Source organism: Setaria italica, unplaced genomic scaffold (genome assembly GCF_000263155.2).
Source record: "Setaria italica strain Yugu1 unplaced genomic scaffold, Setaria_italica_v2.0 scaffold_11, whole genome shotgun sequence".
Taxonomy (NCBI): Eukaryota; Viridiplantae; Streptophyta; class Magnoliopsida; order Poales; family Poaceae; genus Setaria; species Setaria italica.
Genome location: NW_014576735.1, coordinates 110,846 through 138,562, shown reverse-complemented (window position 1 = coordinate 138,562; position 27,717 = coordinate 110,846). Strand labels below are relative to the sequence as shown.

The 27,717-nt window shown below is 45.9% G+C and overlaps 4 protein-coding genes across 6 annotated transcripts; 3 read left to right on the top strand and 1 right to left on the bottom strand.

Annotated features, from left to right (window-relative positions):
* The first annotated feature begins 1,434 nt into the window (after window positions 1–1,434).
* LOC101758128 (glutamate receptor 3.4) lies at window positions 1,435–6,964 on the top strand. Its single transcript, XM_004987215.3, has 3 exons — window positions 1,435–2,297; window positions 3,913–5,559; window positions 5,643–6,964. Exons 1-3 carry the CDS (start codon window positions 2,048–2,050, stop codon window positions 6,560–6,562), a joined length of 2,817 nt encoding a protein of 938 aa, XP_004987272.1. The 5' UTR covers window positions 1,435–2,047; the 3' UTR covers window positions 6,563–6,964.
* Window positions 6,965–7,237: 273 nt separating this feature from the next.
* Window positions 7,238–10,448, bottom strand: LOC101757716 (DDRGK domain-containing protein 1). Its single transcript, XM_004987214.2, has 7 exons — window positions 10,127–10,448; window positions 9,931–10,031; window positions 9,223–9,324; window positions 8,971–9,132; window positions 8,528–8,584; window positions 7,857–7,893; window positions 7,238–7,658 (listed from the first exon to the last, which is right to left on the bottom strand). Exons 1-7 carry the CDS (start codon window positions 10,353–10,355, stop codon window positions 7,444–7,446), a joined length of 903 nt encoding a protein of 300 aa, XP_004987271.1. The 5' UTR covers window positions 10,356–10,448; the 3' UTR covers window positions 7,238–7,443.
* An 8,084-nt stretch (window positions 10,449–18,532) lies between these two features.
* LOC101757313 (gibberellin 2-beta-dioxygenase 8) lies at window positions 18,533–22,947 on the top strand. 3 transcript variants are annotated; one of them, XM_022823620.1, is made up of 3 exons: window positions 18,533–18,766; window positions 19,603–21,495; window positions 21,587–22,947. In XM_022823620.1, exon 3 carries the CDS (start codon window positions 21,614–21,616, stop codon window positions 22,667–22,669), a length of 1,056 nt encoding a protein of 351 aa, XP_022679355.1. In that variant the 5' UTR covers window positions 18,533–18,766; window positions 19,603–21,495; window positions 21,587–21,613; the 3' UTR covers window positions 22,670–22,947. The 3 variants fall into 3 exon arrangements, with proteins under 3 accessions (XP_022679355.1, XP_004987270.1, XP_022679354.1); XM_004987213.3 differs by lacking the exon at window positions 19,603–21,495; XM_022823619.1 differs by having other exon boundaries at window positions 19,603–22,947.
* A 2,799-nt stretch (window positions 22,948–25,746) lies between these two features.
* Window positions 25,747–27,603, top strand: LOC101756916 (translation initiation factor IF-2-like). The gene is made up of 3 exons (XM_004987212.2): window positions 25,747–25,952; window positions 26,055–26,472; window positions 27,097–27,603. The coding sequence occupies exons 2-3, from the start codon at window positions 26,105–26,107 to the stop codon at window positions 27,290–27,292; spliced, it is 564 nt and encodes a 187-aa protein (XP_004987269.1). The 5' UTR covers window positions 25,747–25,952; window positions 26,055–26,104; the 3' UTR covers window positions 27,293–27,603.
* Window positions 27,604–27,717: the final 114 nt, after the last annotated feature.

Genomic DNA, 27,717 nt, shown 5'->3' with positions numbered 1-27,717 from the left:
TCGGATGTTCGGATGCTAATTAGGAGGACTAAACATGAGCTAATTACAAAACTAATAGCAGAACCCCTTGGCTAAATCTCGAGACGAATCTATTAAGCCTAATTAATCCATCATTAGCGAATGGTTACTGTAGCACCACATTGTCAAATCATAGACTAATTAGGCTTAATAGATTTGTCTCGCGATTTAGCCTAGGGGTTGTGCAATTAATTTTGTAATTAGCCTATATTTAATACTCCTAATTAGTGTCAAATATCCGATGTGACAGGGTTAAAGTTTAGTCCGTGTCTTCCAAACACCCCCATCATTCTGCATCGGCACGTCACCTCCAGCATCGGACTTTGGGAAGTTGGACCAGTTAGGATGAACTCCTAGCTACGCCACTGAACTGGAAGACAAAAGGCATGAGCTATAGCACATGCATTGGGCTAATAAAATGTCCGGGAACATAAAAAATCCACATACATTTTCCAACTTACCTTTGACAAGGAAAGGAAGAAAACATGGGTTATATGTAGATCAGCCTCTGGCCCAAAACATAAGCTATGCAGCATGCAGAGATAAAGTTCATCACGATCTTCCGTACGTCTTTCCTTTTCGTTTATTTTGACAATGCGAGTGATCACCTGATAAGACTTGACCTGTGCTATCTCTCAGCAGCAATACTGCACTAGCTACCACCTGTGTTACTGTTAGAGCGAGGTGTAACCCCCAAAACGATAAGAGTATGCTATACTTTATCATGCGTGCGCGTGTGTCCTCAATTAAGTAAGCCAAGTAGCTTGGCAACTTGTTCAATTGTGAAGAGCAACAATTGTAATTGTGTTGACAAAGCAAGATTATCCATCAAGAATTTGCAGCAGGATATTAGTTGTATATCGTTTCACATCTGATTTGTTGATTTTACTCAGTAAAGTAACTGAAGAGCAGATATAATTGTGTCGACGAAGCCTGTAGGTACCGTTATCAAATAACGCATGCCACCCCATTATATACCATAGTACATGCCCAACACCGAGTTGACTTGACTTTGCAAAGAAAATATTGATGTTTCCCTCTTCAGTTATGATGATTGTACTACAGTCCTACTGATTGACTACTTGTAACAAGATCTACCTAACCTGACCCACCAGGATCCAAATTTATAAGGTTTTCTGGTTTTTCTTCTCTTTTTTTTTTCGTTTTGTTTGGATCACTGCATGCCTGTGAAGAACTGGAGATCTAGGAAACACTTGATGGTTTGTATCTTACGTGTGTTTATGCGAGACCAAGATTGTGTTCCTTGCTTCCATCCAAAGCCATAGCGTACAGTGGTGGAGATGCTGAAGCTATTTTATCTATGCTGCTTTGGGCTTTGGCAGTAGCAGCAGTGCAGCAAAGCAAGCAGTTGATTCTTCTGAATCTCTAATATGAAAATGATTCCAAGGCAGCCACGTTTTGCTCGACATGAAAATGATATCGCGATAGCTGCTGTCTGGTGCGGTCTGGTGTCTGGTCCATCCATCGGCCGCATCCCCGGCCGCCCAGACCCAGTAGTTCCTCTCCTTGCTCTGCTCTGCAGCGGCCTCTCCTCACCCTGTGGCTGTGGCGTGCAAGTGGAGGACTGGAGCCTGGAGGTGGAGCCGAAGCGAATCGAATCTTTCTTCTTTTCTTTCCTGGCACACCGGCATACATACAAGAACATTTGCTCCTTGTCTGTTCAGTTCATCCCCCTGCTTCCCCCGCCGGCCCATCTTCTCCCCTTCACTGGTCAGCTGTTCAGAGAGAGTCTATTTGCAATCTTGATCCTCAATTCTCGACGCCTTGTTCAGTTCCTTCTTGCTGTTGCGGCTTCGCTGTGGCTTGCCCTGCCCCCAAGTTAGTTTCTTCTCTTTCTTTTGTCGGTGCTCGCCTGTCTGTTTCTTTCTTCCTTCTCCCAATCCATCGCGGTCGCCATGTCCCGAGTTCCTTCCTTTCCTGCGCCTGGAACGTCTGGGGCTGAAGCTTCTTGAGGACCCACCCTATCCTACCGCCGGCTCCTCTTGAGCTGCTTAGCAGAGCAGAGCAGATGGGTATGGCTCTGCTCCTCCGCGTGGTCTGCCTCTGCAGCGCCCTCGCAGTGGCCCTGCCGGCGCGGCCGCCCAGCGTCACCATCGGCGCCCTCTTCACCTTCGACTCCGTCATCGGCAGCTCCGCCGCCACCGCCATCCAGCTCGCCGTCGACGACATCAACCGCGACGCCACCGTGCTCAGGGGCACCAACCTCACCATGCTCATGCAGGACACGATGTGCAGCGGATTCGTCGGCACCATCCGAGGTACCACTACTAACATCTCATCTCGTCTCCTCCAATTGATTGCTACTACCTGCTCAGTGCTCAGTTTTAACTTCCCTCCTCGTGTTGATCATCATTTTGTCGAGTGGTGGTTGGCCTGTCCTTCAATTAGAGTGGGACTGCATACTGCACACCATGTCTGTGTCTCCATTGGGCGATCTCCCTTTCACTCTCTGTCATCTCGTTGCTCTTATTGGGCTCTTAGCCCTGATTGTTTTTCTTCTTCTTCTCCTTCTTCTGCTCGTCTTTTCCAGGTAAACGGCTTGCCGCATACCAACCAGCTAGTAATAGTCAAACTCCATGCGTTACACGCCTTCACTTCCCAATCTCATGAGCAGGGATTAGCAGCTGCCCAATGATTCCTTCCTTCCTCTGAAGTCGACCTCTGAAAGTGTGAATAGTTCAGTGCAACTGTCCAAATATTCTAGCGAGATGCAGTAGGCTAACGTACAAGTGTGCAAATATCAATTTTCATAACATGTGGATGATGAGGTCATGCTTCAAATAGCAGCAATGTGATTGGCCAAATACATGTGGACCCCGAATATTTCTTTGTTATTGTTTTCAGCTGACAAGTTTCATATTTGAAATGGGATGAAAAAACTGTTAAAAAACAATGTCCATTGTAGGATTTCGAACACTAGTTTCTGTATGTGAGAACCACCCAGCTATTCAATTAGGAGTATATATTTGTTACTTAAAAATTAAAATCATTTATCATACTATAGGCAAAACTTATAATTTATAAATTCCTTTTGTACTAAACTATTAGGACAACATAACTGCTACGATTTATAAAAACAATGCATGGTTTATTTTTATTGATGAAATGGTCCTAATTAATTGGTAAAAGTCTAAATTACTCCCCTAAAGTATAACTAAAGTCTGGATAACCCCCTCTAAAGTATTTATTGGTTCAATTTACCTCCTAAACTATGCTATTTGGTTCAATTTACCCTTAACACAATTTGTCCTTTTTGCAAGTGGAGTCTTAAGTTCAAATTTTGCAAGATGATAATAGACATGATAAGACATGTTAGAAAATTATATCATGAAATTTTTATCATTATTTTGATAGGGTAGGATATTTAATAATAAAATTATCCTTGAGATACAAAATTATGTAAAAAATAATGAAGAAAAAATCATAAGATATTTTTCATATAGATTATGATGTCCACTACCACCATGCAAAGTCTCAAATTAAAATTCAACTTGTGTATGGAGAACAAAAGGACAAATTGTATTATAGGTTAAGTTGAACCAAATATTATAGTTTAGGGGTAAATTGAATCAAAACATAGTTTAGGGTTGGACTTTTGTTATACTTAAGGAAGTAATTTGGACTTTTCCCAAATTAATTTGCACAAACAAGCATATGGCTAATCAGGCAATGAATCAACTGGTTGCACCTATTGTGTGCGTGTCAATTAAACTAGGTTTTGGTCACGTCAACCAAAAAAAAGAAAAGAAAGAAAGAGAAGAGATGAGCCAGCCTGACTGTCCAATAGAGTACTAGTCAACTGATTGATTGCAACTGCACGCTGCCTGCTAGTCAACTGCCATGGATGAGTGATGAGTGGAGTGCTGCATGCAGCTCTGGAGCTGATGGAGAAGCAGGTTGTGGCCGTGGTGGGCCCGCAGTCGTCTGGCATCGCCCACGTGGTGTCCCACGCGGCGAACCAGCTGCGCGTGCCGCTGGTGTCCTTCGCCGCCCAAGACCCGGCGCTGGCGTCGACGCAGTACCCCTACTTCGTCCGCGCCGCGCACGACGACGCCTTCCAGATGGCCGCCGTCGCCGGCATCGTCGCCCACTTCGGCTGGCGCGAGGTCACCGCCGTCTACGTCGACAACGACTACGGCCGCGGCGGCGTCGACGCGCTGGGCGACGCCCTCCAGGACGTGCGCGCCAGGATAACCTGCAAGGCCGCGTTCCCGCCCGGCGCCGACCGCGCCGCGCTCGCCGACGTCCTCCTGCGGGCCAACATGATGGAGTCGCGCGTCTTCGTCGTCCACGCCAGCCCGGACTCCGGTGTCGACGACGTCTTCGCCGTCGCGCACACGCTCAACATGATGGACAGCGGCTACGTCTGGATCGCCACCGAGTGGCTCGCCGCCGCCATCGACTCCTCCTCGTCGTCGTCGAGAGCACCAAGAGGAATGATGGGCCTCATACAGGGCGTGCTGACGCTGCGGCAGTACACCCCGGAGTCGGACGCCAAGCGGTCTCTCGAGACGAGGTTCGCCGCCGCCAGCCGAAGCAGGAGCATGAACGCCTACGGGCTCTTCGCCTACGACTCGGTGTGGATGGTGGCGCGCGCCATCGACGCGTTCCTGGGCGACGGCGGCAACATCTCCTTCTCCGCCGACCCCACCATCCGCGACGACAACGGGAGCGCGCTGCGCCTCAGCTCGCTCCGGGTGTTCGACCAGGGCGAGCAGCTGCTGCGCAAGGTCATGCTCGCCAACTTCACCGGCGTCACCGGGGAGGTGCGGTTCGACGACGGCGACAGGAGGGCCCTCGTCGGCGCGGCCTACGAGGTCCTCAACGTCGGCGGCACGGGCGTGCGGCGGGTCGGCTACTGGTCCAACCACACCCGCCAGCTGTCGGTCGCCGCGCCGCCCAACAACGGCAGCAACCAAAAGCTGTACAGCGTGATCTGGCCGGGGGACACGACGGCGACGCCGCGCGGGTGGGTGTTCCCCAACAACGGCCGGCCTCTGCGGATCGGCGTGCCGTACCGGACGACGTACAAGCAGTTCGTGTCCAGGGACTCGTCGGGGGGGCCCGACGGCGTGAGCGGCTACTGCGTCGACGTGTTCAAGGCGGCCGTGGAGCTGCTCCCCTACCCGGTGCCCGTGTCCTTCGTCCTCTTCGGCGACGGCGTCAAGAACCCGAGCTACGGCGAGCTGGTGCAGCGGGTGGCCGACGGATTCTTCGACGCGGCGGTGGGCGACATCTCGATCGTGACGAACCGGACGCGCGTGGTGGACTTCACGCAGCCGTACGTGGAGTCCGGGCTGGTGATCGTGTCGCCGGTGAAGGCCAAGAGCTCCAACGAGTGGGCCTTCCTCAAGCCCTTCACGCCGGGGATGTGGGCCATCACCGCCGGCTTCTTCCTGTTCGTCGGCGCCGTGGTGTGGATCCTGGAGCACCGCTTCAACCCGGAGTTCAGGGGGTCGCCGAGGAAGCAGATGGTCACAATCTTCTGGTTCAGCTTCTCCACAATGTTCTTCGCGCACAGTGAGTTGAGCTACTTGTTTAATTGATCAGAATTGATGAATTGCTGCTCTGAATAACTGCAAAAACAAACTGAAAATATGCAGGAGAGAACACTGTGAGCACCCTTGGTCGCTTCGTCCTCCTCATCTGGCTGTTCGTGGTGCTCATCATCAACTCGAGCTACACTGCGAGCCTGACGTCGATCCTGACGGTGCAGCAGCTGTCGACGGGGATCCAGGGCCTGGACAGCCTGCTCTCCAGCAACGACCCCATCGGGTACCAGGTCGGCTCCTTCGCCCGCAGCTACATGATGGAGGAGCTTGGCGTGCCCGCCTCCCGCCTCCGCGAGCTCGCCATCGACCAGTACGCCGACAGCCTCCAGCGCGGCCCCGGCAACGGCGGCGTGGCCGCCATCGTCGACGAGCTGCCCTACGTGGAGCTCTTCCTGTCGACCAACTGCCAATTCAGGACGGTGGGGCAGGAGTTCACCAAGAGCGGGTGGGGGTTCGCCTTCCAGCGGGACTCCCCCCTGGCGGTGGATCTGTCGACGGCCATCCTGACGCTGTCGGAGAACGGCGACCTGCAGCGCATCCACGACAAGTGGCTGAACCCGGGGACGTGCGACTCGCAGAGCGCCGACGTGGGCTCCGCCGACCGCCTGAACCTCAACAGCTTCTGGGGCCTCTTCCTCATCTGCGGCGTCGCCTGCTTCATCGCCCTGCTCATCTACTTCGCCAGGATACTCTGCCAGTTCTGCGAGTACCACGACGGCAGCAATAATAATACCAACGCCGACGACAGCGGCGACATTATGGACCCCGAGAGCGAGAGGAGCGTGCGGCGGCCGGCGAGGCTGAGCAGCATCCGCGACCTCATGTCGTTCGTGGACATGAAGGAGGCGGAGGTGAAGAGGGCCATCCGGAGCAGGTCCAGAGAGAGGCGGCTCGACAGGTCCATGGGCGCCAGCTCCGTCTCGGAAGGGCCTTCCTTGTCGCGGCCGTCGTCCATAATGTCGCCGGTGTAAGCATGTGTCTTTCTTGTCGCGCCGGTCCGTTCATGTTACTGACTTAGGCTTGCAAGTCAGCGAGGCTGAAGATAGATAGATCACTTACTACTACTACTACTAGTAGGTGTAGTCGCGTAGATGAGAAGGAGGTAGCTAGATTACTTGTGTGGAGATACGATGCATGCATTTCGTCCAACACCTTGCGTGCGGCCTTCTTTGCACAAAATAGCATCACGTTCCTGAATCCTGATGCTGTGATGTGCACAGGATCACCTTCTTGACTGCTCATCCATATATCCACCTTTCCATTTTCAGTGCATATGTAACATATACATGCTAATATGATGACCTCATGAAGTGAAATGGAATTGTCTCAAAAGACTTGGCCTTGTTTAGTTGGCCAAATTAGGAGATGCAAAATTACTGTGCCAAAATCACTATGCCAGCACTGTAGCATACTGTAGCGTTTCGTTTGTATTTGTGAATTATTATCCAAATATTGACTAATTAGGCTCAGAAGATTCGTCTCGCAAAGTACAACAAAACTGTGCAATTAGTTTTTAATTTCATCTACATCTACATTTAGTACTTCATGCATGTACCGCAAGTTTGATGTGATGGGAAATCTTCTTTTTGCATAGTGCTAAAGTTGGGAGTTGGGGGTGAAGTAAACAAGGGCTTGATAACACCAGGTTCAGACGGCTTGCAACAAACCTCCTTCAGCACTAGTCATGATATTCGGCATGTCAGCACAAGTATCAATGTATTATATACCACTATATATGACCAGTGGCTTGCTTAACACACCTTCTCAAATATCCAACTCAACCCATGTTAACGCAGCTTTGAAATCAATACAAACATCTCTGAGCACCTAAACACGCCACGCTAACGCGCTCTCATGGCTCCGTCTCTGCTGCAGCGCTGTCATCTTGATGGCTCTCCTCCTCGTACTGGGCCTTTGGCTCCAAATCTATAAATTGGTTCGAGTTGTTGGCCAGATGCGATATGCTCACTCTCCCCTGTTTCCTGATGTACTCTGCAACAGCCTTCATCTCCTCAGTGGATATGTAGATGAACTTCCCACGGTCATCCATCACACCAGATAGCCTATCTGTTCAATTTTAAACAAAAAAAAACTTATATCAGACTAAATAATGCCGAGGGCTTCAGTGGCAGGCTAAGTTTCTCACACATGCCAGAGTATGTAGCTCAGAAAGCATCTAGATAGCATTAGGCCTACACTCAGGCTGACTCATAGTCACCAATCGAAAGAGGACCAGAGTAACAAAGTTATACAAGAGTCACATACCCATGCTTTCCAGAGTCACGATTCGGTTGATGCAGTCCTGCAAAATAGTGTAGCGTACTGCTGAGAAGCAAGCCGAAACAATGACTACATAGCTATAGAATGCCAGTACATAACGAATCAAACAATACAACACCACGGAACAATTCCCACAACAATGGCTGATGGCTATTCAAGTTCACATCTACTTGACTCATGTGATGGTTTGATTACTTGTCATTTCTAATGGTACTGAATGTGCATGAAACACGACTCTGGAACATTATTTGACTGGGACTTCAGTGAGAAACCATGTCAGCCTCATGCAGCAGTGATCTGAGAGGATGAGGAAGAACAGGTTCAGGAAATTATCATTTCACAGTTCCAAACAATGTCAACAAGCTTAAAATGCTTGTCCTAAAAACAAATATGACATACTCAGAATAAAAACTACATATCATTTCGCATTTTAAATTAACTAAATATGTATCAGATAAATGAAAAGTTAATGGCTTGAGGCAATGCCAGTTTAACATTGCAAAAGCAGAGTAGAAAAAAGGGTATCAAATGTAAGTTGTCAACACCTATCTAATGGATTTTATCATTATTTCTATTTTTGACCCTGATAGCGCATTGGAAGTTAATTAAGTTATTCATAACAAGACTCAAGCCTCTAATGCATAGACTTTAAGTACCTGGGTTCGCATCCTGAACTCTGCCGCCAGGTCCTCTAGGGGAACACACTTCTGCTTCTGGAAATTATAGGGGAAAAATAATAACAAAGTTTGTCAGTTTACATAGCTAACCATATTATACTAAATAGGCAACTAGCATAATCAAGATCATGGTAGCACAATACTGCATTCTTCAAAACACTATTTAGCAAACTAGGGTAAAATGCAGTAAGGTAACTTCTCATTATAAATTTGACAGACTTCAATGTAAAACGAGATGCAGGGGTAGCTGTGTGCAGAATAGAGGGCAAACAAAGCATAAATTATTTACATGGACAGAGAACTACCATGGTTCATTGGGAAGGAGATTTTTTTTCTCTCTGTCAAATTCAACAATAAGGTAGAATCTTAAAGTTGCAGTCATGAGGGCATAATCCAAGGCACTTGTTTCATAAACAGTGTACCTTGATGTGTTCCACAAAGTTGTGGAGCAAACCCTGACCATCATCTTGTGTCTCACTCTCTGTTGTACCTTCAGCATCAACAGAAAAGGCCCCTTTCCATTTCTCAAACTCTAGAGCAGCAGCCTCCTCCTCCTTTGCTTTCCGTGCTCTAGCTTCTTCTTCCTAGATCAATTAATTAGGTACTTAGCATCAGAGTTCAAAACATGACAGCAAAAACGAACAGAAAGTATTGGCAGCTATAGAATATCTAACCAGTTGTCTCTCTTGTGCCTCGCGCTCCTCATCCTTCCTCCTCCTCATTTCCTCATACCGGTCTTGTTTATTCCTCCTTGAATCCCGTGCAGCTTCTTCAGCCTTGCAAGCAAAGAGTTTTGTTCATGCAATTTTGTTGGGTATTTTTTGTTCATATAAGAGGGATCAGGACATGTAATTGTAGTTTGCTTCCACATTCCGTTTTGACATCAACATCAAACTGGCAATCACATTTGCACATAGGAAACCCAACTTGCAATCCCCAAACCATTTTACAAGAATCAATAATGGTAAGATGACTTGTGCCAGGCACCGAATGCGTAAACCATGAAAAAAAAAATGTACATGCCATAAATAAATAAACTGAATGCACATTGCAATATGCTGAAATACACATACTAGATGAGCTAAATCTGCTCATGCAGCTGAAATTGCGGCAGAGACACCAATGATGGGAACACAATTCAATAATATGTAGCTTGCAAGTATAAACAGTAATTGAATGATGTGGCAATTCAATTCATAGTTTCCTCTTGTAGTTGATTTGTTTCTTTCTCCCTCTCTTTTCTAATTATCGCCGTCTCTTACCATCTTAACCATGTCTTGTAAAATTTAATGTGTACATGTTTTTGTTATTGAAATAAAGTTCAGGCAACTCAAGGGTTGCCGTAGTTTCTCTAAAAAAAAAATGCGGCAGGACATGCCAACCTCACGCTGCGCCTGTCGCTCTTGCCTTTTCTTCTCCTTCTTGGAGGATCTAGGGGCGTCCGGGACCTCCTCGTCTTCCTCCTCCGCATCGTCCTCTGCAACTGCGCAGCCGAGAACCGAGCCTAGGGTTAGGACGCAATTAGGGGGGGGGGGGGGGGGGGGGGGGGGGGGGAAAGGTTTTTTTTCTTTTTGGGGCCATCACGGCTGGTTGATGCTCCAGCAGCCCCCGGCCTCCGACGCATGCGGCGCGCGGCGCCGCGACCGTGTAGCACCTGGTCCTCCTGGAGGGGTTGGGGCGGGAGGCGGTGGTTGTCAGTGGCGGCGGCGGCATCGGAGCGGCGGCGCCACAATAGGAGGGGGAAGATGCCGAAGACCAGGAGCATGCAGAGCACGGCGCCCAAGACGCCGCCCCCGCCGGCGTCCATCTTCCCGGTCGCCGGCGATCTCGCTCACCAAACCCTCGATTTGGGTTCCGATCGAATCGATTGCTGCAATTGATTTTATTTTTTTTTGTGAGAGAGGAATCTGCCATCGATTTGTTATGGATAAAACACGCTCGGAATGTGGTCCGGCCCAGTTGTGTGTTTAGGAGGCCCAGGCCTGGCATTTCTTCCTTTTTGCCATGGTATATATGGCCCAGCTACGAGCCAACAAGGCCTATTGTTCGGCCCAGGAATGTCAAGATATATCTTCTATATTTGGTTTTTCAATGTTTTGAGCTTTCATTACTTTTTCTTGATCATATATTGTACTTATTTTATTTCCTGCTTGGTATTTTATTTAAGAGAAATATTTTAAACACGGTAAGGTGGTTTTTCCCTGAGAATCACTAGCGAGTGTTTTGACCTATTTTGATCGATAAGTGATCGGGTGTTTTATACTTTATTGTAAGAATAGAGTTTTATCCCCTTTCCGCAATAAGTTTTCAAAAAGACCACCGGTTCTTTTGGGTTTTTAATATGTAGTTTTCGATATGATTAAGCCCTCAAAGTTTTGGAATTCTTTGTCATTTGCCCTAGGGATCGTGTTTAGCTGATATGTTTATGGTTTTAGCTCTGTTTTAGTGAGTCTTGTGTTTATGTGATCGTACCGTATTTTAGCAATGATTTTGTTTGTTCTGTATATGTATATGATGATTGATATATTGTTTTTTGTTATATTTGTTTGCTTGTTGTATGATTGCCTTGGATACTTGTCGTGTGTAGAAGGAGAGTAGTGCGTGAACTTTCAAGAGCAAGAGTATGAAGATTATAAGCAGCGTCAATTTTTTTTTGAGAATGTGCATGATCACATATTTTATTTAAAAAAAGACTACAACGACGCAACTTCGAGCGAACTCTTGAAGTGTGCTATACAAGACAAGACCAACACCAAGGTAGAGTGACAAATGACCCAAGAAAGGAGCCCACTCAGCCCCATAACCAAACTACACAGCCAAGACAATGGAATCTGTGGGTTGAAACATCAAAAGTTTGACCATTTCTGCAATAACAGTAGATTTTGCATGCTGTGCCTAATATGATGGGTCCTAGTATTTGGATTAGAGTTGAGTTTGTGTTCCATGTGGAATGTGGCTGCAACTATTTTTTTCTCTAGAAACTCTCTTGCTAAAATAAAAAGATATAATGAGTACTTGAATAGACGAGGCAAATATATTAGTAAGTTAAAATTATATGAATTTTCTAGCAGATATGTAGAGATCCATCAAGTATAATACAAAATATGGAAAAAATAAAACAACTCTGTAAATTTTTAAAAAGAAATAATGTAATTAGTATCCCACCGTAGAGAAGGGTCACCAATTGGCACCCCTAACCGTAGCATAACACTGTTATAACTAACATTGGAGATCAACATTTGGTACCTGAATGAGGTATATATATGCATAACACTGTTGTCTTGAGTTATCACATTTTGGTACCCCGGCCTTCCAGATAACCATTAACAAATATCACAACAAATAATAAATGTGACGGATGAGCTGAGATCATGTTGGAGAAAAAAAATTAATGGATAAATCTGCCTAATAAGAGTGGGGTCGATCGAAGCTTAGGTACGAAATGATGGATGGAGCTAGGTAAGGTAGATAGCTAGAGTGTGGACAAGGGAGTTCCAGGCATTATCTCAAAGAATCAGCCTGCCTGCCTCTGCCTTAGAAATAAATCCTGATGCAATGGTGCTTTTTCTTTCTTTTCCATTTGACGTTTGATATATGGAATGGAGCTGAACCAATTGACGATGTTGAATATATATTGGATGATGGAGAGCGATGGATGGAGATATATATCCACCGATGGCGACAAATAAATTGATAAACACTATTAGAAAAATGATCTTTCGTCCACTCTCTCAGTACCGGTCACATTTTGACCCAGTCCAAATTTGAGACCTCCCAGAGGGTAGTGTTACGACCCAGTACTAAAAGGTCTAGAACTTTTAGTAACAGGTTGTAACACCACCCGGTAATAAAGGAGCACTTTTAGTACCGGGTGGTGTTATGACCCGGTACCAAAGATCTTCCATGTGTTATTTCAAAAGGAAAGCATATATACCTCCATCACATGCACAACGTAGGTGGGATGGGATGAAAGGCTCGCGTGAGGCTTGAGGTTATGGGTTCGAACCTCACGGACCGCGTACCTTTAGTACCGACATAGCAATATTAGTTGTACAACCGGTACTAAAGAGGTTTGGAACCGGTACTCAAAGCGGAATCACCAGCAGTGAAAGGCAAAAGCTGGATAGATCTGCAATTCAATCAGCTACAGTGCGGTGATACGGTACAACAGTCGTTTGATTCTTCGGTTCTCTTCCTTGAAAAGTAGTGTAGCTAGCTGCTAAAGTGACCTATCCAGCTGACGAATTTTTGCTGACTACAAGCAGCTAGCAGGGAAGAGACGAGAAATTAGCTCCTTTCTTTTTGAGAAATTGTCACCATCAAATTGGCCGGGTTATGAGAAAGTCTTTGACAAAAGTTGAGCTTAAAAAGTAATTCTTAATATGTTTCAGCACAAGGGTTTCTTCCTCAAATGGATTAGCTGTTGATGCGATTGGTACTGGGGCATCTATCTTTATTTGGTTGTTTCTAAGGGCAGCCACCACGGATGCATTTAGCTACCGTACCAGCAGTTCAATCAGGAGCTTGCTTCCCTGTGGCTGCATCATATCTGGCGTGTGCCGTGTGCATCCAGAACCCAGATTCTTGAATTACATGCTGCCCCTAGCTTACATCTGTCCACATATCTTGCTTGTCGGCATCTGTTTTTTTTTCCTCTTCTACCCTAACCCTCACTCACAATGTACTGAATGTGTCGTGCGCGCTAGCGCTAGATAGAAAAAGCTCAGGTCGGCAATTATTGCATGCTGTAGTTCCATACACCAGTAGAGAATTGGACTTTAGTCCCGGTTGGTAGGGTGCAAATATCCCGAAAATGCATCTGGGATAAACCAACCGGGACAAAAGGGGGGTCTTTTATCCCGGGTCACTCAACCGGGACAAAAGACCCCCTTTTATCCCGGTTGGTAATACCAACCGGGATAAAAGACCCCCTTTTATCCGGGTTGGTGTTTCCAACCGGGATAAAAGGGTTCGAGGATTTATTTTTCCCACTAGCCTTTGCAACCGGGATAAAAGGTCCCGGTTGGTGAGCCCCCCACCAGTGACCGAGTTTTAGTCCCGGTTGGTGAACCTTTTGTCCCGGGCCAACTTTAAACCGGGACAAAAGGGGCGCATGGAAAGCCAATTCTCTACTAGTGATAAAAAAAAAATCTGAATCGATCTGCACTGGAGAAGGAAGAGACCCTGTTGTGCATGTAATAATGCATGGACGATCAGCTTATATAGATGTCGGCAAATGGATATCACTAGCCAGATAAATGTAGATGAAAGCTATGGGTGTGTGTGGTGTGACAATTATATTCCATTTTCGCAAAACTTGGCTTTTCCATTGTTGATCCGTCTGACGACCGACCTCCACCGGCCAGCCTTCCCATCAGATCAAGGTGCACAATTAAAATGATTCGTCCAGAGAGAGAGAAAAAGGTACCGTGGTAATAACGATATATAACTTTCAAAGATCAAGGTGCAGAATTAACAGTACATACTTCGTATGAAAATGGTAACTCTTGACGAGATGTCTGCATGATTGGCCATTTTCCCCATTATAAGTCATCTATGCGCAAACATCCTTTGCAAAGTCATTATGAATATGGTGCATAAAAATCAATGTGGGTTTATTAAGTCAAGGACAATTCAGTACTATTTAGCATGGGCTTTTAAATGACTGCACTTATGTCATAAATCTAGAAAAGAGATTATCATTATAAAGCTAGACTTTGAAAAGGTATTTTACAAAATTGAACATGAAGCTATGCTAGAAATCATGAAGCATAAAGGCTTTGGGACAATGTGGCTGAATTTGATGCAGAAGAATTTTTGTTCAGGTACCTCCTCCATCTTGCTAAATGGAGTCCCACGAAAAAGGTTTAATTGCAGAAGAGAAGTTAGGCAAGGAGATCCCCTATCCCCTCTCCTTTTTGTTCTGACAGCTGATTTATTGCAATCCCTACTAAATAATGCAAAGAATCAGGGACATCTACAACTGCTAATTCCCCTTTCTTATAACCATGACTTCCCTATTTTACAGTATGCAGATGACACTTTGATCATAATGGAAGGTTGCCCCTCTCAACTTCATCACCTAAAATCAATTCAACACTCTTTTGCCCTATCTACAGGCCTCAAAGTTAATTACAATAAGTTCATGATGGTGCCCATCAATATTACAGAAGACAGGCTGCAAGTGCTTTCCTAGCTCTTTGGTTGTGAAGTTGGAAAACTACCATTCACATACTTGGGGTTGCCTATAGGACTCACAAAGCCCAAAGTAGAAGAATTTCTCCCAATAGTATCCAGATGTGAAAAAAGGCTAGTCAGTACTTCCAATTTCCTTTATCAAGCATGACACCTTCAGTTAACTAATTCAATTTTTACTGCTCTGCCTATGTTTCATATGTGTACCTTCATGCTTCACAAGTCAATGTATAAGAGAATTGATAAATATAGGAAGCATTGCCTTTGGAGAGGTTCAAATATTAATAACAAAAAATCACCTAAAGCGGCCTAGGAAATGGTGTGCCTTCCAAAGAGGGAAGGGGGTTTGGGAGTTTTGAATCTCAAAACACAAAATGAAGACTTAATACTCAAATTCTTGCATAAGTTCTTTAACAGATCAGATATTCCTTGGGTGCATCTGTTATGGGAGAAATATTACTCTAATGAAAACTGTCAAGTCAGGTGAGGAAGGGCTCTTTCTGGTGGAAAGATGTTCTGAAGCTTTTGAATATATATAAAGGTTTTGCAACGGTTTCAGTCAATGATGGATGCGCATGCTCTCTTTGGAATGATCTATGGAAAGATCACGTTCTAGCTCAAGTATATCCCAACCTCCTCTCCTTCACCAAAAGCAGGAAATTTCTATTCAGAAAGCTCAGGAAATAGTAGATGTTTAGCAATTGTTCCATCTTCCTCTTTCAACTCAAGCACTTGATCAACTAATGCATCTGGCTGCTAGTTTGGAGGATCTACTACTCAATAATGAACTAGATATATGGACATATATTTGGGGCAGCCCATATTATTCATCATCAAAAGCTTATTGTCAATTCACTGGTCATAGACAGGTACATCAAGTCTTTCAGTGGCTCTGGAAATCGCGTTGTCAGAATAAGCATAAAATATTTTTCTGGCTAGTTCTCAAGGACAGACTCAGCACAAAAAATGTTCTTAGAAGAAAAAATATGATCTTACCTTCATATGAGTGTGTACTCTGTCAGCATGGAGGAGAGGAAACTCTATTCCACCTCCTACTTGGATGCCCTTTTGCTCAGGAATGTTGGATTCATGTAGGCCTGTTCCTTAATTTGTCTGATGAACCATATAAAATTCTAAACAAATGCAGAATTCAGTTGTAGGTTCAATTCTTCATGGAAGTTATAATTATCATGTGTTGGAGTATTTGGATGGCTAGAAATGACTGGATCTTCAAAGGGATCGCTCCTTCAGTTCAAGACTCTTTGTTTCGCTTTAAAACAATTTTTACTCATGTTATCCTTAGAGTAAAAGAGGACTGGAAACAACAGATATCTTCGTGGCTAGAGCAGACATTGTAATCTTTTTTATCTTCTTCTGTTCTTTTTTGTTTCTTGATTTGGATTTGTACACTTGATCTTATTTTTTTAATTTCTATAATATATAACCAGCAGGGGAATCCCCCTTCTGTTTCTAAAAAACATATATATGGACATATAGGTTTTAGACTCCTTCCTCCATAGTTCACCCCTGGGATTACCAAGCACTCCATGAAAAAGGGTTAATATACCACTTTATAAATTGATAATATAAGCAATGGCTGAGTACCAAAAATTATTAGTTCTCATGATGTGTTAATTAGCACCTCTGTAATTAATATACCCAAGTGGCAATTGTGTGATGCATTGTAGGACATCTCTATATCTGGGAAAACTTGTATCTGTGCCTTTTTCTCGTTAAGGGCATGCATATTTTTTAGCTAGAGAGATGATGAGATGTGCTCCATAGGCATCCACTTGTTTAGTCGGCCCGCTCTATCTCATCAGTTGCTTTTGAATGATTGGTAAAAGTGGAGTGCGACTGAGATCTTTTGCACTCCAGCCAGGCATCACATCTTGTACAATTGTCGGCAGGAGGCGCGCCATCTTCTACACAATCGTTCTGTCTCACTCGTTCCCACCGAGGAGTTATATTCTGCAGTGTCCGGGTTAGCATATATTTCAAATAATTTGCGTGTGAACACGTGCAAGTCTCCATCCAGGTGTTTTAGCTTTTTCAGTCCACCTAGATAGCAAAAACTGTGTATTCAGACAAGCTAAAAGGGACGTGCAATTTGAAAGGAAACGGAGACAGTAGTTATTGGAAGGAAGGCATTTGACACTTGAGAGCAATTAGGGCTTGTTAGGCAGGGTTGTGGCTGTTTTGGCTCCGGCCGTAGCTTCTCTAGTTAAATAGCTTTTATTTTAACTTTGGCTAGTCTGGTTGAAAAAACGTTTGGTTTCTCTAGTTAAATAGCTTTTATTTTAACTTTGGCTAGTCTGGTTGAAAAAACGTTTGGTAAAACAGTTTCTGTTGGTTGTTTAAAATGGATAGAAAGTCGAAATGTTCATAACACCCTTATTTTTTCTTTTTTTTCTTCTTTTATTTTTCTTTTCCCTTCCCATTCTTTTTTTCTCTTTACTTCCCGTTATCTCTCCTTTATCCGTTCTATGCTCTGCCTTATCACTTCTCCATCGCCTCCACCAACCCCGTCTCCCTACGCTCGCGCTGTTGCGGCAAGGCTCGGGCGGTCGCCTCGCCGGCGCCCCCGCGGCTCCCTCGCATGCATCGCGTCGCCGCGGTCCTTTGCTCGCACGGCGCCGTCGCCCACACTGCCGTGGCCCCCTCGCCTGCACGACCGGCATCCCGCGCTCGTCCCGCTCACCTGCGTCGCCGCCGTCCCGCGCTCACCTGCGTCGCCAGCGTCCCGCGCTCGCTTGCGCCTCATCCCACCTCGCCCGCACCGCCGGCGCTCTCCAGCCCCGTGCCGGCACCGCCATCTTCCCCCGCCCCGAGCTCGCCCGCGCGCCGTCTTCCTCTACCCTGGCCTCGCCCGCACTGCTCAGGGGCAATCCTGGGACTCCGGTCTCGTGGATGAGGAGGAGCCGCGGGGAGCCGGTTTTTTCGGCTGCCGCACCATCTCCTCGCTTCTCTCAGATTTCCAAAGCTTCGGGTATGAAGCCGTTTCGTTCGTCGTCCTTTGGTAGGGCTTCTCGAGAAGCCGGTGGTGAAACCGGTTGAGACCTTATTGGGTAAGCTTGCTTGGTGGTGTGGAAAATCCGGGCGAGGCCAATGGGAGACGAGAAGAATGCATCAGATCGATCTGCACTACGCGTAGCCACTAATCATAATGTATCTGTACGTTGTCTGTGCAGTACGTGGCAGGAGCTGAGCATATATATATATATACACATCGGATCGGAGGATGTGACCGGTGGATCTAGGAGGTCTGCTGCTACGGTGACCAACTAATCAATGTCCGGTACGGTGACCCCTCATCTATCGGTTGCCCCAGCCCATAGCGATGGCTGGATGTTGAGATTTATGGAAAGGGAACAAGGAACACGATGCGAGGAGGAGAGCCTCATGCTCCCCCTGCAACATACGTGGCCAGGCTCGTAGCTAGCTCCTAGATGCATGGTCCATGGCTGCACGCATGCAGCAGTGTCTCGGCCAAATTGCAGAGATCGATAGATCCATCGATGGACCGATCGATTAGAGGAGGTGCAGGTCTCAACGTTTGCTGGCGAATCTCCAATCGATTAGATGGAGGTGCAGGTCTCACCGTTTGCTGGCGAATCTCCACACATTCGTCGTCCTGCTGTGAGCGTACTCATCTCATCTGATGGTTGACACAATGCAAGGAGAGGGAGGGAGGGAGGGAGGGAGAGAGAAGAGGAGACTCTGGCGTGTCTTCTTCTTCCTTTTGGAGGTCGGGTCAGTGTTTCAGGTCGGACCCAACATAAAATGCCCTCCACCAACCAGTTCCTCCTCATCTCCGTTAGTGTTATCCCTTCGCGCTGGACCCTCAATAATTGCCTCCTCCAGCCACAACCTTATATGTTTGTATATATACATACACTGAGAAACAAGAGCTAGCGAGAGACCAGCAGCCACCAGATCAGCTAAGCAGCACACCAAATAGCTCTAGCTTGTGACTCTATCGATCAGAATACCCCTCAAGATCGCAATTCAATCCGCAACCAGGTTTGACACTAACTTAACATCTCTCGCTCAGTTCTTTCATTTCCCACTGCATGCACCTGCTTTTATTTCTTCCATCTACAATCGACTTGCAATCTTTTCTGCATTTTTTTTCAACCAATATGGATATCCCCTTCCATCACCACCATGCAGGTAATGGAAATTTATAATCTTAGAATTAGAATTAGATAAACATGACAGAAAGGATTAAAGAAGGAGCTAAGATTACAAATTGTCCTGGAGATACACCAAAACCTCACATCTGAGGTGTGAGGTTACATACAGGTGTTTGTGGCGGCCGTAGTCTTTTTTTTTTCTTCCTTTCGTCCAGTGCATCCTTGTCTTTGTGCGCTAAATAAATAGTAGCAACTTCCATCAGTCATCAGTAGACGGTTAGTGCAATAGATTTGTTATAACAACAGCTGTTTTATACAATTGCTCACCCTTTGGTCATGCATAAACTCTTTGATTCATAAATGACCTGTTTTTCGTTTCAAAAAAAATAAATGACCTGTTTTCACAAACCTATCTGTAGTTCCTCCAGAAACGCTAGCTCACTGTTTTAATCTTCACAACTCCTCAAATCTTGGATTTGCATAAAAAATGTCTTTCTACATGTATCTTGGAGTACTCTTCTTCGATCTTCATGCATCATGGTTCATCCAATAGTCGTGTCTATATACCAATCATGCATCATCACCATATGATTTGAACAAGATGAGAGAAAAGCACAGCAAGAAGATATACATGAGCGTGAGACAGGAGTAATTCAGGATAAACTGCATGTTTTGTTATTTACTGATAATGATCAGGTCAGTGACAGACGTCCGGATGTGTAGGTAGCAGCCCAGAGAGAGGACAAACAAATGCAGCCACAACGTACAACTGAAACGTCAGTATGCATGCACATGCTGCACACAAAAAGCTGAGGCAGCATAATCTATACATTTGCCACGTGCAGATTTACATATGGTTATCTTATGCCAAGTCCGATCCATCTTTATTGGTGTAGTTTATTTTTACTGCATATAGTTAATTTTCTACCATGTCAAAAGGGAGTTAGGATCCAAGAATCACATGTATCCTAGTGGTCTAGTTATGATTATACTGAGCCCCATGCATCCTATACAAATATTCGTTCCAGTTCAAAAACGCGCGTCATTTTGCACACTTTAAGAACATTTATGTTTTTTGAAAGACACTTTCAGAACATTTAATATCAATATCTTCTTGATGCTATAATTCCATTGGGTTTGTATAACACAGTCTTTGTAAGAAACTGTTACGTGCAATCTGTTCTTTTTTGTGAACTTTTTTCTGGAACACTAACAAATAGTAATAATACCATTTCATATTTTTGACAAAAAGGTGAGATGTATCAAGATTTACGGCTACTACCATCTTCCATATATGAATTCATGTTTGCAGCCATGGTTATGTTTGAGTCTCGTTCTGGGAATTTTCTAGCTTTTGTGGATTGCAACTGTTTGCGTTGTTATAGAACTACTGTGAAAGGTCCTAGGAAAACTGGAGATCCAACTAATTGGTTTCTTGAGCTGTAATGTCTATTGGTAAACTAATGAAGTTGTTGATTAAATATTTTTGGCTATTTGGTTAGCGTATAGTAGTTGTCCATCTCTGTTGTTTCCAAGACTTGGTTTTATATCTTTTTTTCTTGACAAAGTAATTAGCGAAAGTTTGTACTCTCTCAAAAGAAGTATTGAAATTACAGCTTCGAAGATGTTAACAAGTGTTATTAAAACTACTTTCATATACCCTAGTATGACATAAAAATGATTATTTTCTTAATCGACCCCCCTATAAGCTGAGGACTGAGGAGGAAATTAAATTAACAAATGTTTTTTGAAACCATATACAATATATGCTTGGTCTTGATATCACTAAGAGTATATTAGGACATAATTCTTTTTTCTACCACTAGAGTTGGCAAACATTTTGAATGACATAGCCTAATAAACAAACAGTACAATATATAGCTGCGTCATCTTAGTTGTGCAAGAAATAAAACTATATTAGACATTCGAGTGAAACGGATATGGTTTTCTTTCTTTTTTTTGAACGCAGGAGCTCTGCCTTTCAATTAATAAGAAAAGAGTTTAAAGAACAGAAGCAAACGGCACTCGTCCGCTGCAGCTGCACAGGAGTGCCCCGACACACGCCTGGAGCGTTATACAAAAATATGGTTTTCTTTCTGAATTACCTGTTTAACCACTTTGACTATATTGTGGTTTAGCCATGTAGTAGTACATGGCTATGCACGATGAATACAATTTGCTTGTTGATTAACTTTGACAACGTCTTGTCTCATCCCTGGGGTCAGCGCTAGCCGAGATGTGAACAAATATAGTCAGCAACGACGAAGACAAAATGAATGAGCGTAGGTTCTGAGAATGTTCTCGCGTTTCGTTGCTGTCTGTTTCTTTCTTGTTGCTATGCGCATTGGACGTGTTTATTTATGAATTGTATTGTAATTCCAACCATGCATGGCAGTGACCTAGTATACGCTGACAAAATTGCTAGCTTGCAAGGTAAGGCATCGTCTCTCCATCTCAGTTCGCCGCATTTTGATCGGATTTTTTAGTGATATATGCATGCATGGTTTAGAATTTGGAATTGTAATCTGAATCGTTTCTTTGACATGTACGTGCATCGTCTTTGACAAGACCGTCCCCTTCCTTCCAGACAACAGATGAACATACACTACTTACAGAGTAATTTGATTGATTATATTGTAAGTTGAGGCACGATCAAACTACTAACTAACATCCTACATATATATGCATGCACTGATTGCATATGCAGGAGGCCTCTGCTATCTTGTCGACAGCAATGGACGATGAGTCCAACCCGCCATTGATGACCACGTACAAGCATCTCTTGGACACCCACCCGCACCGCCGGCTGGATGCCGTCGACGATCACAACAGCGGGTGCGTCCTCCCGGTGATCGACCTGGGCAGCCTGCAGCACGCACCAGAGCAGTGCCGGGCGGCCATCGTGCGCGCGGCGTCGGAGTGGGGCTTCTTCCAGGTGACCAACCACGGCGTGCCGCAGCCGCTGCTGGACGAGCTGCACGACGCGCAGGTCGCCGTGTTCCGGCGGCCATTCGAGCGCAAGCTGCGCGAGCCGCTGCTCGACTTCTCGCCGGAGAGCTACCGCTGGGGCACGCCGACGGCCACGTGCCTGGAGCAGCTGTCGTGGTCGGAGGCCTACCACATCCCCATGATCACGCCGGCCGCCGCCGCCGCCGCCGGTGATGACGACAGGACCAGGCTAGTGATCGAGGAGGTGTCCACGGCGATGTCCAAGCTGGCGCTGCAGCTGGCGGGGATCCTCGTCGCAGACCTGCGCGGCGACGAGGAGAAGGACATGGTGGCGCGGTGCACGCGCAACACGTGCTTCCTGCGGCTGAACCGGTACCCGGCGTGCGGCGCGGCGACCGGCGCCTTCGGGCTGTGCCCGCACACCGACAGCGACTTCCTCACCATCCTGCACCAGGACGCCGTCGGCGGCCTGCAGCTCCTCAAGGCCGGCCGCTGGGTCGCCGTCAAGCCCAACCCCGGCGCGCTCATCGTCAACGTCGGCGACCTCCTGCAGGCATGGAGCAACGACCGCTATCGGAGCGTCGAGCACCGGGTCATGGCCAGCGCCGCGAGCGAGAGGTTCTCCGTCGCCTTCTTCCTCTGCCCCGCCTACGACACGCTCATCCGCCCGCGCAGCACCACCTCTTGCTCCGGCGGCGGCGCTTCTCCTCCTCGATACAGGAGCTTCACCTTCGGCGAGTACCGGAACCAGATCAAGGAAGACGTCAGGCTCACGGGCCGAAAGATCGGCCTGCAACGCTTCCGACTGCAGCAGCAGCTCCAAGGTGGCGGCCCATTGTAACATTCGATCTGCAAAAGGCCAATACTACAATCTTGGCCCATAACCAAAGAAATATTTTTTATAGATAAGGAGAGAGGAAGGGAAGAGAGAGAGAGAGTTGACATAACCATAAGTAGTATTGGCCCAGCAGCCTAACTGAGCCTCTAAAAATATATTGGTAGATGCTATATTTGTTTGGGGAAATTATTCTCACCAACAGTATACTATGTGTATACACACTCTTGTACATAAGAATGTATATATGGTTGAAATAGCTAATGTGGCTAATAGTAACAGTAGTCGCCAGTGTTTAACGCTATATCTTGGTTAGTTGAATGGGGTTTTGTAGAGCTGCATCATAAATTGAGCAGGCACATCCAAGGGTGTTTTAAACTCCATCTATTATCTGGGTGCATGCAGATACCCTAGAAAGAAGGCTGCTTGGTTGGTTACCTAGCAGTATGCACTGACCCTGTATCTGCTGGTGCATTAACTCTATAAAGATGTATGGTTTCTTTTTTATAATGGACGGCAAGAGATTTGTTGAATTTTTATTAGGAGAGAAGATTAAAAGCCACCAAAAGGATAAATGAGATACAACTATGGGGCACAAAAACACCCCACACGATTACTACCGACTTGAACGAAGGAGAGGAAACAAAAACTAGGTAAACGAACAGACTAACATAAAACTTCTAAAAAGGAGGAGGGTGCGGATCCCAATGCTTGGGTTGCCAGCTGGTATTGTTGAATCTCTTCTCCGATGAGGAAAGCCACTCCATCCACTGTTTTATTTTCTTGCTCCGATCCACCAAAAGTAATATAACGAGACCATCAAATTTTTTTTGTCGATCGCAACTTGACATGTTTTCTGCCATCTATATACGGAGTTCATGGAATTTCCCCTGGTTGGTGCTAAACCAACTGACTAGTCTCGACCACGCTGAAGTGATGTATGTACAATCTTTACACAAGTGTTTAGATGTCTCGGATTCTGTATTGCAGAGTTTAAGTATGGGGTCGTGGGTATCGGTATTTTATACCCGGCAACCTACCAAGGGGTATCTCGAGGTAGTAGATTGGTTGGTGGGGGATCGCCGGACCTAGAACTCGAAGGAACTCAAAGGTAAAATAGAGGACACAAGACACAAATTTATACAGGTTCGGGCCGTCGGAGTAGCGTAATACCCTACGTCCTGTTTGGGGTATTATATATTGCGCCCTGCGCTTGGGTGTTATTTGGTGTTGAGGATTTGATCATTTGTTGTGGTTCTGCCGATCTAGGTATCTCTACCCTCTTTTATATACTTCAGGGGCCGGATTACTAGTTGGTTATAAGGAGTAGTCGATTACAAGGTATGAGTCCTAGTAGGATTATAAGGTATGAGTCCTAGTAGGATTACAAGGGAATCCTAGTAGGAGTTCATTTTCTTCCTTTGTTGCGGGTAATGAGGATCTATCCTTGATAGTGGAGCCATCCTATTTTTTTCTAAGTTGTTTGCCGTTAAGATTTTTCTACGAAGAAGGATACGGGCAAAAAAAAATTCTACATTTTGATTCCATCATTGCTTTTCCATATTGGGTGATTGACTCTCTCTTTGTCTACCAAAGAATTCTATGGTTTCTGGATACAGAGACTTTTCCGTTGAGCCTGAATGCGAGGGCGGTGTGGGATGCACTGCATCAACCTAGCCAGGATGGCCAATGAAGCTCATTTTGAGCATATCCACGGCCCACGGGCCAGGCTAAAGGCAGAGTTTTGAATCCTCCCGTGTAGTTTGCATCCTCTCAGCAGTCAACCAATCATATATAGACTTCATTCTCAGGTTATACGGGTCTAGTCAGATAGGATGGGGGAGATCCAGTCAACCAAACAGTCCAATTGTCTTACAGACAGAGACACGAGCAGAGCTGGAAACTCAAATTTTACCTAGCAGAAGGGATAATAGTATTAAAATTTTCGAAGTCTAGTCAATTGAATTTTTGTAGTGGAAAGTGAAAAGACACAATAAATTTGAATGAAAACGTGTATACAATAATTACTAATTAAAATCTATCACAACCTAATAAAGATAAGTATATCTGTATGTAGTATTGTGTTAGAATAATTAACAAATGAGAGAGAAAGTACAAGGTATTAACTATGGGTCCTAAATTTTATTATTAATTTCAAATTATTAGCAGCACAGGTGATGCAAGTATAATAATGGTCGTTAAACTTGTAAAGAAAAAGTGTGATCTAGGCCCGTGATTATTAACTGTATTAAACTGCATTTGAATCGCCAAACTTGTTACGCTCCCCAACTCAATATCTCAATCTCCCTGGCTAGTGAACATATACTTTGGGACGTTGCACGGCAATATGTGGTGCTTGCATTGGTATGCAGCGAACATGACACCGTGGACAATGCTAGTATGGCTGGCTTTGCATGGTGTACTGTGGCTTGAATTTTGGCTGCTGGATCGATCCATGACTGCTGGGAGTAATGCAGTGTTTGCCCGTGCATTAGTGTTTCAAAATAAAGCACGCATGCATGATGGGTAGTGACTTCGCAAGGAAAGGACCCTGGAGTGGACCATGGGCATAGTTGAACAGGACGGCCTTCACTGCATCAGCAACTTTTTGTAGCTAACTACTCCTTTAATTTATTCTGCTGTGAATAATTCACCACGCACAGTTATTACACACTATTTGTTCTTGAAAATTCCTCGTTTCAAAGACAATGATCCAGTGGTTTGTTGAACAAGGCGCATGCATGATTGGTAACGAGGCCGGCCATGGGCCAGTCAGTCTCTTCTTTACAGGTAATAATCATGGCATCAAAAAGTACATAGATGTGCTGTCTCCTTCACATGGATCGGAGCTAGCAGTTGTTACGGTTGACAATGGATCAAACTAACAACAAGTTGGGATGATTCACATGCATCCGATTAACTCTGACAGTTTGCAGGCGTGGCCGTGTGGGTTCTAGCTGTATAGTCCATGGACTAAACTGTTCATGACTAAACTTTAGTCCCACTTTTGTTTGCTTTCATGGGCTAAAGTGGATTAAAATCTATTAATGCAGTTGAAGAAAGATCGTTTTACCCCTGCTACCCACCACCCGATACCCCTCCCTCCCGGCCTCCCCTCCCCGTCACCATTCTGGTAGCTTTCTTTGCAGCAGCTTGTGGCCATTTTGGACAAGTGCTTGGTCTAATAGCTACCTGCTCGAAGAGAACGCGCTCTTCTCCGGCCTCTCCTTCCTGAGCTTGCACTTCCAACCATCCTGCTTCACCATTACCCCGAGCAACATTCTACAAGGTATACTTCCTTTTCTTTTTCCATTCTGGAATTCAGATTCATATGCAAGATGAGATGTCTTCCGGACTCGTAGCTCTGAGCTTCTCCTTCGTTAGGACGCAGATGAGCTCGACGCCATCTTTAACGACGACGTGCTAAAGCATTGGGACGAGATGGAGCAAGATGACAGCAAGGTAGAGGGTGGCAACGGCGGCAGGGGTCGGGCAGGAGGTCGGCGGCGGGTGGGCGCGGGGCTTGGGCGCCGCGGCAAGGGCGGCGGCAGTGGGAGGCATGGTGGCCGGCCACGCCCAGGCCTTCCTCCTCCTGGATCTGCAGCGGCAGGAGCGAGCCAAGTGGAGACGCCGCGGCGGAGGTCCTCTGGCTCGTCGGCGCCGTTGGGGTCGGGGTTCAAGGTGGGGCCGTTCACGCGCTGCTTCCCGCGCTCGTCTGGAGGCGACGGCGGCGGGCGGGTGAGCGGCGGTGGCCGGGCGGGAGGGAGGCCGGCGGAGGGGGCCGAGCGAGAAGGAGCAATTAATGAGGGGTAGGGGTATCTTGAGCACCCTTTAGTCCACTTTAGTCCAGTTTTGTGGATTAGAGGACTAAAGGCTTTAGTCCAACTTTAGTCCACCTGTTTAGGTGTTTAGGGACTAAAAAGTGCAAATTTTAGTTCAAACTTTAGTCCACCATAGGAACCAAACACCCTCTTACTTCTACTTCTACCCAGAAGAGGTGGTTAACACAGCTACTGATTCATTAGTTTCTTTCCGCAAAAGAATTGAAGCAGAAAGGACTGGCATATGGGTGACTTGCAGTGGCACTCACTCCTGCGTCGGCGTGCTCGTTAGTTACGTTGCCTGAATTCGTGGAACTGCATGGATCCTGTGGCCAACCACAACCAGCATCCTTTCACTTGAGCAACCAACTGTGGTAAAAGCGACCAGGTACCTGCTGCCTGCTGTGCGTGTGCCGGCCGGCCATATAGTACTGCTGTATAGTAGCTAGCATAGCATGTAGTAGATGTCCGTCATCATAGGCATGCAGTATATTTAATTTGTTGCCTTGGAAGCAACTTAACAGAAGAAGCGAGATGCATATATTTCATTTTTCTAGTTTCTTTCTTTTGCATTATTAATAATAATAATCTTATAGAGGATCGTCCGTGCAGGAAAGGAACAGGGTGCCGTCCGCCGGGCAGGTGGCCGGTTTCCTTTCAAGCTACGGCCGCAGCAACCACCCCTGTCCCTGTGGCCTGGCCTGGCCGCAGGAAACGAACAGCAGTCGTCTCTTCTCGTCCTCACACCGATGATCCTCTCATTGCAACGCAGGCACGCAACGCAATCACCAAACGAGAAGCCTTGTGATCTCGCATTGTATTTCCAGTCAGTATGAATGGTATAATGCATGCCTGGCCCAGCCCTCTCCAACAACAAATAATATACAGTAGTAGCCAATTGCGATATTGTTATTTGTGACGAAGACGTCTCAAGCAAAGCAAAGCAAGATCTGAACAACTGCTGCCGTGATCCGGACGAGTGTGGACTATATATGCAGCACTTTTAGCAGAAAGCAGTAAGTAAGAAGCGTTTAATTAATGAATTTGTTTGTTGCGCATGATGCTTGTTTCTTCAGTACTGTTGCATTGCAGCTATATATAAAGTTATTTCAAGATGGATGGATGGATGCATCATATTTAATCCAAATTGGACTTAACCCTGGCTCACTCTATCGATCGATGGATCACTGGCCTGGAGTAGAATGCAAGCATAAACCGCAGTGCAGCTGCTGT

Excerpts from the sequence above, each read along its gene's own strand:
- LOC101756916 (XM_004987212.2), top strand. The coding sequence starts at position 26,105 with ATGGAGCAAGATGACAGCAAGGTAGAGGGTGGCAACGGCGGCAGGGGT. Across the intron at positions 26,473-27,096 it reads GAAGGAGCAATTAATGAGGG|GAAAGGAACAGGGTGCCGTC; the intron begins GTAGGGGTATCT and ends TCGTCCGTGCAG.
- LOC101758128 (XM_004987215.3), top strand. The coding sequence starts at position 2,048 with ATGGGTATGGCTCTGCTCCTCCGCGTGGTCTGCCTCTGCAGCGCCCTC. Across the intron at positions 2,298-3,912 it reads ATTCGTCGGCACCATCCGAG|CTCTGGAGCTGATGGAGAAG; the intron begins GTACCACTACTA and ends TGCTGCATGCAG. Across the intron at positions 5,560-5,642 it reads CACAATGTTCTTCGCGCACA|GAGAGAACACTGTGAGCACC; the intron begins GTGAGTTGAGCT and ends GAAAATATGCAG.
- LOC101757313 (XM_022823619.1), top strand. The coding sequence starts at position 21,581 with ATGCAGGAGGCCTCTGCTATCTTGTCGACAGCAATGGACGATGAGTCC.
- LOC101757716 (XM_004987214.2), bottom strand. The coding sequence starts at position 10,355 with ATGGACGCCGGCGGGGGCGGCGTCTTGGGCGCCGTGCTCTGCATGCTC. Across the intron at positions 10,032-10,126 it reads AGCATCAACCAGCCGTGATG|TTGCAGAGGACGATGCGGAG; the intron begins GCCCCAAAAAGA and ends TCGGCTGCGCAG. Across the intron at positions 8,585-8,970 it reads ACTTTGTGGAACACATCAAG|AAGCAGAAGTGTGTTCCCCT; the intron begins GTACACTGTTTA and ends TATAATTTCCAG.